This window comes from Diadema setosum, chromosome 21, assembly GCF_964275005.1.
Source record: "Diadema setosum chromosome 21, eeDiaSeto1, whole genome shotgun sequence".
Taxonomy (NCBI): Eukaryota; Metazoa; Echinodermata; class Echinoidea; order Diadematoida; family Diadematidae; genus Diadema; species Diadema setosum.
In genome coordinates, this window is record NC_092705.1 from 3,172,414 (window position 1) to 3,185,966 (window position 13,553).

The 13,553-nt window shown below is 39.5% G+C and overlaps 1 protein-coding gene across 2 annotated transcripts in view; it reads right to left on the bottom strand.

The window, feature by feature from the left end:
- Positions 1-2,020: 2,020 nt before the first annotated feature.
- LOC140244277 (cullin-3-B-like) overlaps positions 2,021-13,553 on the bottom strand; it is a 29,435-nt gene continuing 17,902 nt past the window's right edge. For both annotated transcript variants that reach the window (XM_072323923.1, XM_072323924.1), the window contains 7 exons: positions 13,368-13,461; positions 12,391-12,610; positions 10,759-10,827; positions 9,983-10,055; positions 9,373-9,442; positions 8,567-8,673; positions 2,021-7,906 (listed from right to left, as the gene is read on the bottom strand). In XM_072323923.1, the coding sequence (XP_072180024.1) occupies positions 7,882-7,906; positions 8,567-8,673; positions 9,373-9,442; positions 9,983-10,055; positions 10,759-10,827; positions 12,391-12,610; positions 13,368-13,461 (658 nt within the window). In that variant the 3' untranslated portion in view covers positions 2,021-7,881. The remainder of the gene's footprint in view (positions 7,907-8,566; positions 8,674-9,372; positions 9,443-9,982; positions 10,056-10,758; positions 10,828-12,390; positions 12,611-13,367; positions 13,462-13,553) is intronic.

Genomic DNA, 13,553 nt, shown 5'->3' on the forward strand with positions numbered 1-13,553 from the left:
TCGCACATATTATATCATATATATAAACAAAGGAAACGATCTAAGGCAAAACTAGTCCTCTGCAGGGACACAAGGTAATTTTAGAGTGTACGCATAAAATAGGAATTGTCTCGGGCTTTAGCTTTACATTTTTTAGCACCTGCAAGAGAAAATATCCGGTACAACGCGAGCATGACAAAGTCGACGAATCACATCAAACTTGCTCTCGGTAATAAACGATCGTCGATATTGCGTGCATTGCATCAATTTCTCTGTCGCCTGACGGACGCCTATTTCATACACTCGTAACCGAAGAGCGTACAACCCTCTTTGCTCGTAACAGAGACCTCCGCATGCTGCCGAGAAAAGGTTACGGAGATAGATCATAGCTGCTAGGGCTTGCCGGCAAGAACTCTGCCGAACCAATGTGAGTACGCTGCGATTTAACGATCCGTACGAAATGAGGGAGTTTGATAATGTACTGGTATTCAAATTGTTATGTGCCTTATCCTTATAATATCCAGTTAGCCCCATACAGGAGCAATTCCTCACCCCACCTTTTGTACACAATGCTGTGGGCATTTCGTGAACAGTGATGGCAACGCATGCACACACACGCGCGCACACATATACACACGCACACTTATTCAAATGGGGGGGGGGGGGGGGGAAGGGGGTGGTTGAGGAGTGTGCAAGAACTACGCATTCAAAAACTCAAGCAAATTTATGTATACCCCAACTAGTTAGATCGAGACTTGCCCGACCTAGCAACAACTGACAATGACTGATTTATGCAACGTACATCCCAATGAATTTAACATGCACTGTCACATTACAGACAGAATGATTTGAAACTTTGTCAAAATCAAGGGAAAAGAAGAACAGCTTTTGGGCTGCGCATTTTCAATATTCATCATTGTTGTTGTTTTAATTTGTTTCAGCAACAATATCTGCAAATACGATGACTGGGGTGATGCCATGGCCTTACATATTGGTCTTTAAAGGGGATGGCTAGTAACCGATCAGTGGGAATCAGTGGGACTACTGAGGGATGATTGTTCCAATCCTTGTGGGATTCATTTAAGAGTGCATCATATATCTACTGTTGTGTGAAAATTATTTGCTTCAGAACGGTCTCATATTCAAGTAATGTGAAGTTTAATGCCCCGTCACTGACCAGGGACGCTAACCTGGAAACATTAAACTGCACATTACTTGAATATGAGACCATTCTGAAGCAAATCATTTTCACACAACAATAGATACATAATGGACTCTTAAATGAATCCCACAAGGATTGGAACAATCACCCTCCAGCATTCCCACTGATTCCTACTGATCAGTTACTAGCCATCCCCTTTAAGAGGAATTCCAAACCAGATTGAAGTTATTTTGACAATAAAAACATTAATATAATTTTATAAGCAAAAGTGGAAATTTGATCAAAATTAGATGAAAATTAGGAAAGCTACAAAATTGATGAGTTTCGCCAATTTTTGCGACAAAAATTGTGAAGTTTCTTTAATTTTTTTTTTTTTGCAAAACAGTTGTGAAACAGTTGATGTGAATGTATGAAAGCTGATGACAGAATGTCACAATTTTCCGTTGATCACATACAAAAAAGACAAACATAAGATTTTCTGCTTTAAAAGTGTAAAACAAAGTTATTCTTCACTGAATAACTTCAAGATAATAATCAGTCAGATAAATTAGAATTTGAGACTGGGAAATAATTGTTTGAACAAAAAAAAAAAAAAAAAAACCTGGAAATTGCAAGATTTTGTATACAATGTACAAAATATATGGCAATCTGTAAAGCAACATCATCAACCCACCTCTGCATGTTCACATTAAATGTTCAAGAAACTTCACAAGTTTCACAATTTCATGAATTTCTTCATCTTTATCCAATTTTGGCAAATTTTCAGTTGTGCTTGTAGAATTTGACTCTCGTCTCATCACACTTAGTTTTAGCTGGTCTGGAATTCCCTTTTAACAAACACACACAAAAAAATGGAGAAATGAGAAGACGACAACATAGTTTCTTTTGTCATAAACCTGAACACATTTACATTTTATTTTAGTGAACACCATGCTTTATGTAATTGTACATTTATAGTTCTGACAATCGTGGTTTTTTTTTTTCATCTTTTTTTTTTTTTTTTGCTTACCTAGTGAGTTGGATTCATACTTTAAAATGTTTAGTCATTCTCTGTTTCACAAGAATAGTACGAACCCATCACATCAACAAATATGAGAGTCAGAGCAATATACAATCTCAGATTCTCTTCACTGAATAAAAATTCAAAACCCAGCACAACTGGGCTTCCTCTTTCTCTTCTCAATAGTCCTCATTTTTTGTAACGTTTTGTTCATTCAATGTTTGCGCTCATCGATAACACAACAAAAGTGCAGGTTGATGTTCCTCGCGTACTTTCCGCACAGTCAAGGGCATTTAAGAGGCGACATTTCTTTGCATGACACGCCAGGACAGAGGCATGAGAAATCTGAAGAGGACATACATTCACATAGATTGTTTTTTATACACTTCAAGTCTTCCTTCCAGATCTGTGACTCCAATCTTTAATCACGCCCTAACCCCCAAAGTTGGGACGAGACCAGAATATGAGCACTGGGTGTTTAAAAAAATAATAATAAACGCATGCGGTCTATGTAATAAATATATAATATATCCACGACTCATTCCCTGTGCTCTTTTATTATGGAAATTCACAACATCCGCCTTGACTCGGAAAGATATTTGACCAGAAGCAATACAGTGAAGAATAAAGTCGCAGAAACCGCACCAGCTGTCTTTGTGAGGTTGTAAAGAAATATTGATGGGTTGTCTTAAAAAAAAAAAGAAAAGACGTGTAAACCTCGGGTACAAAGAAGGCATTGTTAGATGTACATTCTATCATACAATATGCTGAAACTGGACATGAGAGCAAAAGTCTTCCTATACTCTGCGCAATAAACTTTTTCTCTCTGTTGCCGTGGCAACCACACTGTGAAATCATTCTACTTTGGCCAAGGAGACTGCTTTAAAGCCAAACAGACCGACACGTGCATACTCCACAAGGGGGAGGGGGTGACTATACATATATTCTATCAATGTTATCTGCAGAAATTGCAACTCAAACTGACATCTCTATTTCACCCCACTGCCATCCTACCAAAACCCAAGTTGATACTTTTGTTAAAAAGAGAAAAAGCGAGAGCAAGAAAAAAAAAAATGGTGGCTGATGTGGCTTGGCAAGCAGCGTTGTGGATCTAACGATATCATTTAGAGAAATCCTAGTTGCTGTCAGGGGACCAAACCATAAATGAATATGCATGTTGGCTTGCTTGTTGCTAGCAACTGCCCCCCCCCCCCCCCTTGCACTGACGGACCACTATCAGCCATACTGGTAATTGGTCACTGTATCCACATTTGGCTTGGACACACTACATTACACACACCCTGCAGAGGTCAAGAGATGCCTCAAGAAGCAGTCTCAGAAAAATAACAGAAAACTGAACTAAATATGCTGTCAATCTGCGATGCTGCTGAATTCCCCCGACTAGTTGAAACTGAGAGTTGATACGTGTCATTCTATCATCAAATGCGTTCACAGATGCACCAATTTGACAGCGGGAAGGCTTGTGTGTAAGGGAATACTGTAAAATGGGAAGTTTTCAGGTGCATTTTACTTTCGCAAATTTGGCGAGAGCCAAGATTAGCGAATTTACAATGCAGGCGAAAGTTCTTGTCTACACTGCATGCATTGAATGCCAGTGGCAATTAGTGAAAACTTCATGCCACAAAAAATTCTTGCTGAACAGTAGTACTTTCAATGGGACAGAGAAATCAATGACCCTTTATATTCCTCTGCCTCTACACACATGATAAATGTGTGATACTGAAATTAACTGCAAGACGCAGACCAATTCCAATGTAGCTGACATACCGTGTACAATCCCCATGGGTGCCGTTCCCTCCATCAAGATATTATAGGTATTCTTTCACCTTCCTCTCGCAGAACATTGGACATTTCTAGATACACACATTAGCACTTGGGATTATACAGTAAAAGAACTTTTAGTGGTTGCAGTGAGTGTTTACACACTCATATTCATTACCTATATGTCACAGCTTTTTGGCTGTTCAGGTATTTCATCCACTGCTAATTGTTTTGTGTTTCACACTTCTCAAAAAGCCTTCTGAAGGCCCCAAGGAGAATCACATTCAGTAGATTTACACAATCCAATATCTTGGTCAGACCTGCATCACATACCGTACATTAACAACAGTCCATACATCATCCACAGGTGCAAACCCTACTGTAGAACTTACACGAGTACAATTTGATCCCTCGGTATCACACTTCATTTTTCAACTGGATGCCTTCTAAGGGAGACTTCAGAACCAAAGTATCATTTTGGTGATAAATACTTCCATATTGACAGGAACTTGCAGAATCTTGTGCAAAATGAATGATTCATAATGTGGAGTCCCATGTATTCCAAACATACATGCCCACAGAATGAAAAATAGAAAATATACTTTTAAGGTTACCAACTAGCAATGCACGTTTACAGGTACTACTAACAGACATGGGTACATGGGACTTCTACTATTTTTCATTTTCAGAATTGTTCTGCAAGAGGTCTCGCGGTAGAAATCTCTCTCTCAAAGCAACTCTGCCATCTAAACAGTTTCTGGGCACATGGTATCCAATTTTGTCATCATGTGATCATGACAGAAAAACTAAGAGTTGCAATAATTTTTTTCTGCCAATGTCTTAGACCTCCGATGTCCAGATGGCGAAGACAAATTGTCATCGCGTTCACAGGAATCTTAAGCTTAATTTCCCAGCTCATCTCATGGCTTAGCCAACCATAAATGTCTGACAATTCTTAGTCTCCGACATGCATTCTTCCATGCACATACTAAAATCATTGTTCCGCAACCCCATCAGGCCCATGAAACTAGCAATGCGTCACATATACTTATGGATTCTGTGGCCCAAATTCACAAAGATGGTTTAAATTTAGACCAAAGTTTATGCAAATTTCTTCTACATTAAACATGTGTGACAGATTGCATCTGCCAACAGACATCCAATAATAATTGTGCGTTGATACGGGCATGCAAAAGGTACGCCAATTTCAAGCTTATTTTAGGGAGTCCATGGACTAAATTCAAACCATGTTGATTTTAACCACCTCTGTGAATAGGAGCCCATGTTTACAATAAGTTTGATCGGGAAAAGAAACGAGTATACAAATCATACAAGATTGGCATGTCTTGGACCAAACATGAACGAATAAAACTTAACTGCTCACATGTGTACACAATATGTGCACACCTCGATTCCGACATTACGGGCTCAAAACAACCTAGGCAACTTAAAAAAAAAAAAAAAAAAAAAATCAGGCAAGACATGCAAAACTCAGTTCCACTTCGCCTTCTTGGACAGGACATTTTGCTACCGACACATTCACTATAACACTAACCTGCCTCACATCATTGCAAATTGCGCTGCAGAATAATTCATCTCTTTGCCCCAACAGACATTTACAGAATCTTTCCCATTCTATAGGATCTTTCCCTTCATAACCAAGTTATGAAAATCTCCCTATGTGAAATTACCACAAGTGCAACCAGAAATCACTTTTCTCTCCAACAATAACAAATCAGGAAAGAAAAAGAAAAATATGAAGTGCATACTTGCAGAAGTGACATAATTCACTTCCACCCCTAGTAAGAAATGAAAGAAGAAATCAACATTCATAAACCTGGGGAACAATGTTATGCAAACTTACCTGAAACCTACATCAGTTTATTTACGCCTTCTATCATTTCCTTGGTCTTTGATAAAAATAAAAAAAACCAAAACATAACAGTTCACTGTTTAGTAGTTGCTCAGATTATTGAAAAATGCTGAAGTATGGAGGTCTATGTATTAATGTATACTGCTCTGAGCAGAATTCAACCAAGCTAGATTAATTTTCGATGTCAGTGTGCAAGGAGACAATCTTTTAAATAAACTTATTTCAAATGTATTCTACATGCCAGCCCCCTTTAAGTCCACCGCAAAAATTATCCACGCACACCCTACAATACTACGCAGCTAAGAACCTTGCAGCTGGTTAACGACTTGTGCGACTGGTAACAAAAGCATCTGCAGGCATACCGGTCATACCGGCCCCGCGGTATGAAACGCATTTGATTACTAATGGGAAAGAATCAAAACGACAAAAAAAGTAACACAAAATGCTCACAACCTCCGAGTAGTAGTAGTAAGGCCTCGCAAAAGCTCTTGAGAACACAAAATGGAAGGAAGCGAAATGAGATGGCATCGCACAGAAGATGGAAATCAACATCGTTGCATGATTTACGTGGGGTTGACGGACCACGACAAATAAGACGTTTAATTCATAGTCAGAACTTGATTGAATTTCAAACACTTGAGAATGGCAGCATTTCACCAAATGCCGAAAGGGACCTGGAGGTCCCATGTAAAATCCATGGAGACTTTAAAATCTCACAAGGAACAGTATCAAACAGGAGAATGAATGCACCAAACATCTTCCTTAAGGACAGAAAAAAAAATATACAAAAACAACAACTCTGAACTTTATCGAATCTGAATTTGTCAAGGAAGTGTTTCTTACATTAGCACCGATATTTGCCCAAAAATTATTACGCTGTCCTTGTTACTGTTGTCAGTAAAGAGCTACGACACCCGCACCCCAAGGAATATTGCATGCCCAGAAATTCACCAAAGACTCGCTGGACAACATGCAATGCATGATAACTCAGTCCCCCACTTCTAGGCTTGCATTGCAGTCTACACCACATAGCGGGGAGGCAAAGGCATTTCTAAGAAAGAGATGAACAGATTAACGGTTGAGTAGACGTAGCAGATAAGCAGTAGAAGGATTGAGAGAAACGGAAACAAATAGAGCTAGACAGAATAAATAGATAAATAGATAAAATGAGAGATGACAGATACAAGAGTAGAGGCTGGTAGGAGAATAGTGCATAAAATAATGATGCATGATCTAGAACACACCATTCCAGAATATATGTGTGACAAGTGAACGATTAGACCAAGAAAGTCATACGTCGCCTTGACTTTAGCCATTTCCAAGGGGGGGGGGGGGGGGGGGAGGAAAAGGGGACAGCAATTATGCATTTGGAGTGCATACAGTCTAGTGCAGTACTTGACAAGCGTATGCACTATAATCGGTAACAGTATACAATGTGCATTTATAACACCCACTGCCTGTGCACACATTCACAGTTTACAGTGTGCTACCGTGCACTCCAACAAAGACTGTTACAGTCAAGTGATGCTGATGCAACCACACTCACACCGTGTTACAAATACACTTTTTACTATAGTGAAATAACAGACAGAAGCATTGGATTTGAGAGCTCAACAATATAAAAGAATGTAGACGGACAGAGAGACATTCGACTGAAGGACAGGTGCAAAATGAGAGGACATGACTCCATCAATCTTTGGTGATTAGTGTTTCGTGTTACAAATTCTGACCAACTTTTCAGAAAGTGGTAGACATGATTTTTTTTTTTCTTTCTTACTAGCTCTCTTTTTTTGTTTGCTATGTTTTTAAAGTTTTCTTCTTAATGCAACATAACTGGAGACAAGTTTTTAGTATCATCATACACAAATGAATTCAATGTCCTTCCACAGACTGTTCAAATTACAAAATGATCATCCGGAGGCGTTGATTACAAACTTCATGAGAGAGAGAAGAAAAAAACAAAAAACAGGGGTGCATAATAGAAGACGGAAGATCCACTTGCACCTCAAGTGGAGAGATCTTCTTCACATGGTAGTTATAGTATCTGCATGTTGCCAGTCTGTACAAAGTGGTGGTATCCGCAGTTCATGCTACGTAGGTATAAACTTTCCTGCAATGACACAGAGAAGGGGAGGTAAAAAAGATAAACAGAATATTAAAGTCACTAACTGAATTGCTCAGGTCATTACATAAGTAGTGTATGAATTGCTGGGGCCATTCACAAGAGCAGCGTCTCAGTGCTAACTCAATATTGTACAGGGCCAGAATTAATCAATCAGGCCTAAGTGTTACAAGCAATGGATACACAATTACTGCCAGACGGCATCACTGCATACAAATCTACAAACATTCTCGATCAGTGGCTTTTATCTGTCCTTCTTGTCTTTCTCAACTTTCCGTTCATCCTACCGCTTCTGCAATACCAGTCAGTAATTTCGCAGCACCTCCAAATCAACTTCTCATCTGAAACTGATTACCAGGGTAAATAAATCTCATGTCGCTGAACTGCATGCTGGGCGCTAATTGCAGCTACATGAGCCATCATTCTATTCCATTTAACCCTGTGATGCCTTGTAGATTACAACTCCTTTAACCCTAGCTTTTGTATTCTCTTGCTTTCCTCTGCAAATGAGGTACCTAGCCACCACAATATTATTGCCCGTTAAAGGGGAATCTACATGTACATCAAATATACATGTGAATTCAATGAATGCAGAAATAATATTAGTACATATTAGAACAGTCCACACCCCAAGCAAAGTTTCCTCACCTATCTTCGGGTGCCCTTGCGAGGTATTCTCGTTCTATCAGGCTTTCTATCCTCTTCTTGATGACCACAGGACTTGGTAGGAACCTCGACTTAAGCTGCTCTGTCACCTGTAAGGAGGAGGAAGTCGGAAATAGAAGTGACATGCTGCTGAAAAGCTTCTCCTTCCTTTCCGTCAAATTTTCCTGCCTGCTACGCATCTTATATCAACACATACATACACAAACACACACACACACACATGTACAAGGGCGATGGAACATTCTTAGGGGGGAGGGGAGGTGATGGGCATTCAAGGGTCATGGTAACACCCCCGGATACATTTTCATTCCTCCTTCCATTTTACTCTCCCTTCTTCACTCTGCACTTTCTGGTCTTCTTGGCCCTGCATGTCATCATGTTCCACTTCATCAATGTCAAAAACAGTCACACTAGTTGAGGTGACAACTGTGACGTGAACATCAAGTCCAAGGATGTCTAATGGCCACCATCCAATTAGTACCTACAGAGGTCTTCTGTGTATCGTGGTCACTCCCGAGACAAGAGCTATTAGATCCACACGTGACTTTTTAACCCCCCCCCCAAAAAAAAAAAACAAACAACAAACAAACCAACAACAACAACAACAACAAAAACAAAACAGAGAATATATCTGCAATGTTGCATTTCCAGTTTACATGAAATATAGGTTGATATCGTCCTGGTATGCACATCATCGTAAGCCCCCCCCCCCCCCCCCCCCAAAATAGGGACCTGCTTCAGGTTTCAATTTCATATCCCGAGTGGTACTTGATTTTTGATCGACTCACCTCCGCCACGAGAACATTGTGCTGCATCTTCTTTCTTGACTTCATAATCCTCACGATGGCTGCTTCAATCGTGCAAGAGCCGTTAAGGGAAAAAGAATCAAGAATCCCTAATTTGCCAGTCCAAACACAACATCCTGGCAAACTATGAGCAACATTCAAATCTTCTCTTCAGAAAATAAAATTGCATACTGCTAATGCAATGGCTGGATGGCATACTGATGTGGAAACTGTAGTGCCTATGCTACAGGTTTGTAACTCTTACACCCCTACTTGACGTCATCTCTGCATGTTTAAAATCCTGACTTGTCAAACAAAGAAGACACTCTCACAAAACATGCAAGGCAAGGGAACAAAAGGAGGCCCCCCCCCCCCCAAAAAAAAAAAAAAAAAAAAGCAAAGAAAATTGCTAATATGTAAACAATACAGAATGCACACCGAGCAACCCTGAACCTCAACAAACAGGAATACTGTATTATATGATGTAAAATTGGCAAAACTAGTAATCCTTCCATCAATTTCATCTTTTTAAAGAATAGACAGATGAATTGGGTGAGAAGTTGGCTGAACTACGACAGTGGTACGGGGAATAATCAGCTGATGTAAAGGATATTCATGCTTGCGATCCTCGTCAACTCTCGTTCTCGTCTCTTTCCTCTCTGGCTCTGATTCACCTTTGGCTGCCACTGTGGCAAACAAGAAAATTGAGAAACGGTAAAATATCAGTAGCATCATATACATTCATGTACTGAAGAATGTAGTAATGTCTATTCTTTTTAAATGGGAAGTGTAACATAAAGCTATACACCAACTGACAGCACTGATACATTGGAGTGCAGTCATTTATTTTGATAATTTATTTTGACAGGTAACCACGAGTTACAGCATAATAATAAATCACGGAGAGTAAATCTCGTTATGGTAATTACATCAGTCAAGTTTATGGGCTGCCATGTTTTGAGGTTTCACATTGAGAACAGTGTCTGGGGACAGATGTTGGGAGCTCTGCATATCAAATTGCAAAACCACAGGTGATTTCCAAATGGGCCCTTCAGCTTGATTGGGAGTTAAGTCGCATTACACTTTTGGAGTGGCATCTAATCGCAAAATTTGTATCAAACAGGACCCAAATGACTGCCTCACCTTGGACGCTCATTCACAAAAATGTTTCTAATGACGGGACCCATTTGACTGCTTAGCCTTGGACACTTGTTCGCAAATGTTTCTAGCCACAGAGCCCACATGATCCCAACACCGGACACTCTCATTATTGAATTGATACATGCAACAATTGCTTCTTTGTTGTTGTTTTACTACTTTGCATCTTGATTTCATGGTATTGTGATGTCACAATAGTTTGATTGGAAGGAAAACGCTACATTCACTCACCCGTTTGGATCTTCACTCTGAAGAGCTTTGACGTGAAAGCATCGTTGACGGAAAACGTGTGAGGATTCTCTGGAATACACAAAACATACACAATACGGAACACTTGAGCAAGAGCAACAAATCATCAGTAACAGTTATATTCATGAGAAAACGATGCAAATGAAATCCAATGCAATACAATGAAATGCGATTGTCACATAAAAAGGAAATGTTTCGTGATATTTTGTTACTTCCTGGTACTCTCCAAAAGCTATGTTCTGTGTTCTGGCTTTGAAAATGCACTCCTAATACAGGTGATTTGCACCTCATCCAGGAAAACTACCACCCCAGTATTATTGGTGACATTGATAATTGTTTGTTCATTAGATTTTGTTTCTTCTTCTTCTTTTTTTTTTTTTTTTTTTTGGGGGGGGGGGGGGGGGGGGCAAAGGTTGCAACACACTGACATTCTCTGTTAGCACTACATCGTCCATCCTGGCAACATTAAATCTCACCCTGTGGCCACTGCAACTAGAGGGAGCCCCTCTGAAAAAACATCTAACAGCCAACAGCTGCACTTTAATACTTGTGTATAGATTTCCAAAGTTGATATGATCTTTGCACAACCCTATTCTGCACGCAGCTCTCCATAAATACACAATTTATTTGTCTACACCCATGCAGAGGAGTGTGAAATAAAACTGCTTCTGTCAATGAACATATGAAGAGTTTGTTTGCAAAAACCGATAAGTCCATATTTGTCAAATGGAGATATTTGCGATTAAAGGTCAACAAAAATAAAGAGAATAATAAGAAATGTTTTGCTTCTTTTGACCATAACTTCAAAAATGTACCTTTATATGTGGTGACCAATATATCATTTTAAAGGTATTATTTTGTACTTTTTGATAGAGACCCTACTTCAAAATCTTCAAAAATGGACTTATCGGTTTTTGCAAACAAACTCTTCATATGCTGCCACTAAAAGAAACCTCTGGGTGCTACGGGATTAATCAGGGAAAGAGCAGAATGAACAGGTAGATGAAGTTAATTGATGAATAGGTGCTGGAAGAAACTGCCTCTTGCCTCACATGCTACAAAATGTTGCCATTAAAGGGATGGTATAGTTTTGGTTGAGACAGGGGGTTCAGATTTTAACTTTTTTTATGCAATTATTAGAAACTACATATGAAATATTAAAGAGCATTCAATTCTAAGAGAAATTCCAAATTTATTTGCTGAAAATTATTTATGAAATGGCTGACATATCCAAACCAAAGTAAAACAAAGTGGTCCTAATAAAAGGTGGGTCCCACCTTGTGGGTCATACCTTGTGGGTACCACCTTTTATTAGGACCTCTTTTGTTTTGGGATATCTAAGTCATTTCAAAACCAATTTTCTTCAAATAAATTGTCATCAAAGAATTGTATGCTCTTTTATATTTCACAGGAGGTTTCTCATTATCTCACCAATATGGTGAAGCCCCATCTCGACCTATAACTATATAATCTCTTTAACAAGCTTGCAGTTGTATAATCAATCAAGCTTATCATCATTATTTCATCCACTTTTGCTCCTTTGCTCCTTTCCCCCTCCATCCATCCTTCTCCCTTTCCCCTCCTCCCTTCCCTCCCCTCCTGGCCACCACTCACCAATCTCCTTGCCCTTGGGCTCCTTGACCAGGATGCGCTGGGTGGGCTTGCCCAGGGCCAGGGACTGCAGGGCCCGGATCAGGTCCTTGCTGGGGATGTCCGTCTCGGAGCACATCTCCTCGTACGTCCACTGCTCCTTGACGTTGAAGAGCATCAGCACGCACATCTGGTAGGTGGACACCTGGATGATGTGCCTCCTCTCCTCACTCTTGCCCCCCTCCTACCGGTGGAAAGAGAACATAACGCACCCCTTCTTACGAGTCTAGATATCTACATTTATGAGTTGACTACAAAGTCATAATTTTTTTTTTTTTTTTTTTTTGGTGCTTTGTGGTATCGACAAAACCCTGAGCATATTGTGTGTCCGGCACAATTCATTTCTGCCACAATCTCCATACATTTCTTTACTGCATTTTACTCAAGTGAGCTTGTTACAGTATCACCAAGGAAAATATGAACTCGGAACACAGATAGCATGCAAGTGCACACAATCAACTTTTAAGCCAGTCTTGATTGCAGCAACACAAGGTAAATAGAAACTTTATCAATGGTAATGACCAAGAGAAACATTTACTTTTCCTAGTCGGTACGAAAATATCAACAGCACTATTTGAAATGTTGACCTTTAGGTCAGTATTTTCATTGTATATGACATTATATATTGCTGCACATCCTAGCTTGAGAATGGTCACTATACTAAGTCACACACTCCTGACTTGATACACTATCACTGCTACTTACTGTAGCTTTTGAAGGATATTAGTGTAGAGGTTTATAAACAAGACTCGTAATTGGTAAGGTGTAGCATTACATCATTCTGTAGCTCAAAACAGTCACTGACCGATTCTCTTACAATGCACTCCCCACTTCTGCTATGAAGATCTAACTCAGCAAAAAAAAAAAAAAAAAAAAAAAAAAAATGGAAATAACATCTCAATAATATAAAGAAAGCTGCCATTTTGATAATGTACTCTCACCTTCTTGGCCCCAAAGAAAGTTGCATGTAAATCCGCTGAGCCTAGCTGGGGTTGTAAGGATATTTGTCTGCCTGTGTGCTTTGTTAGATAGAACCTGCACAGGATGGTAAGAAATACACAGATACAAAACACGATTTGATTGCTTGATAGAATGTAAACAATGTGAAGTCATTAACAAGGGTCATA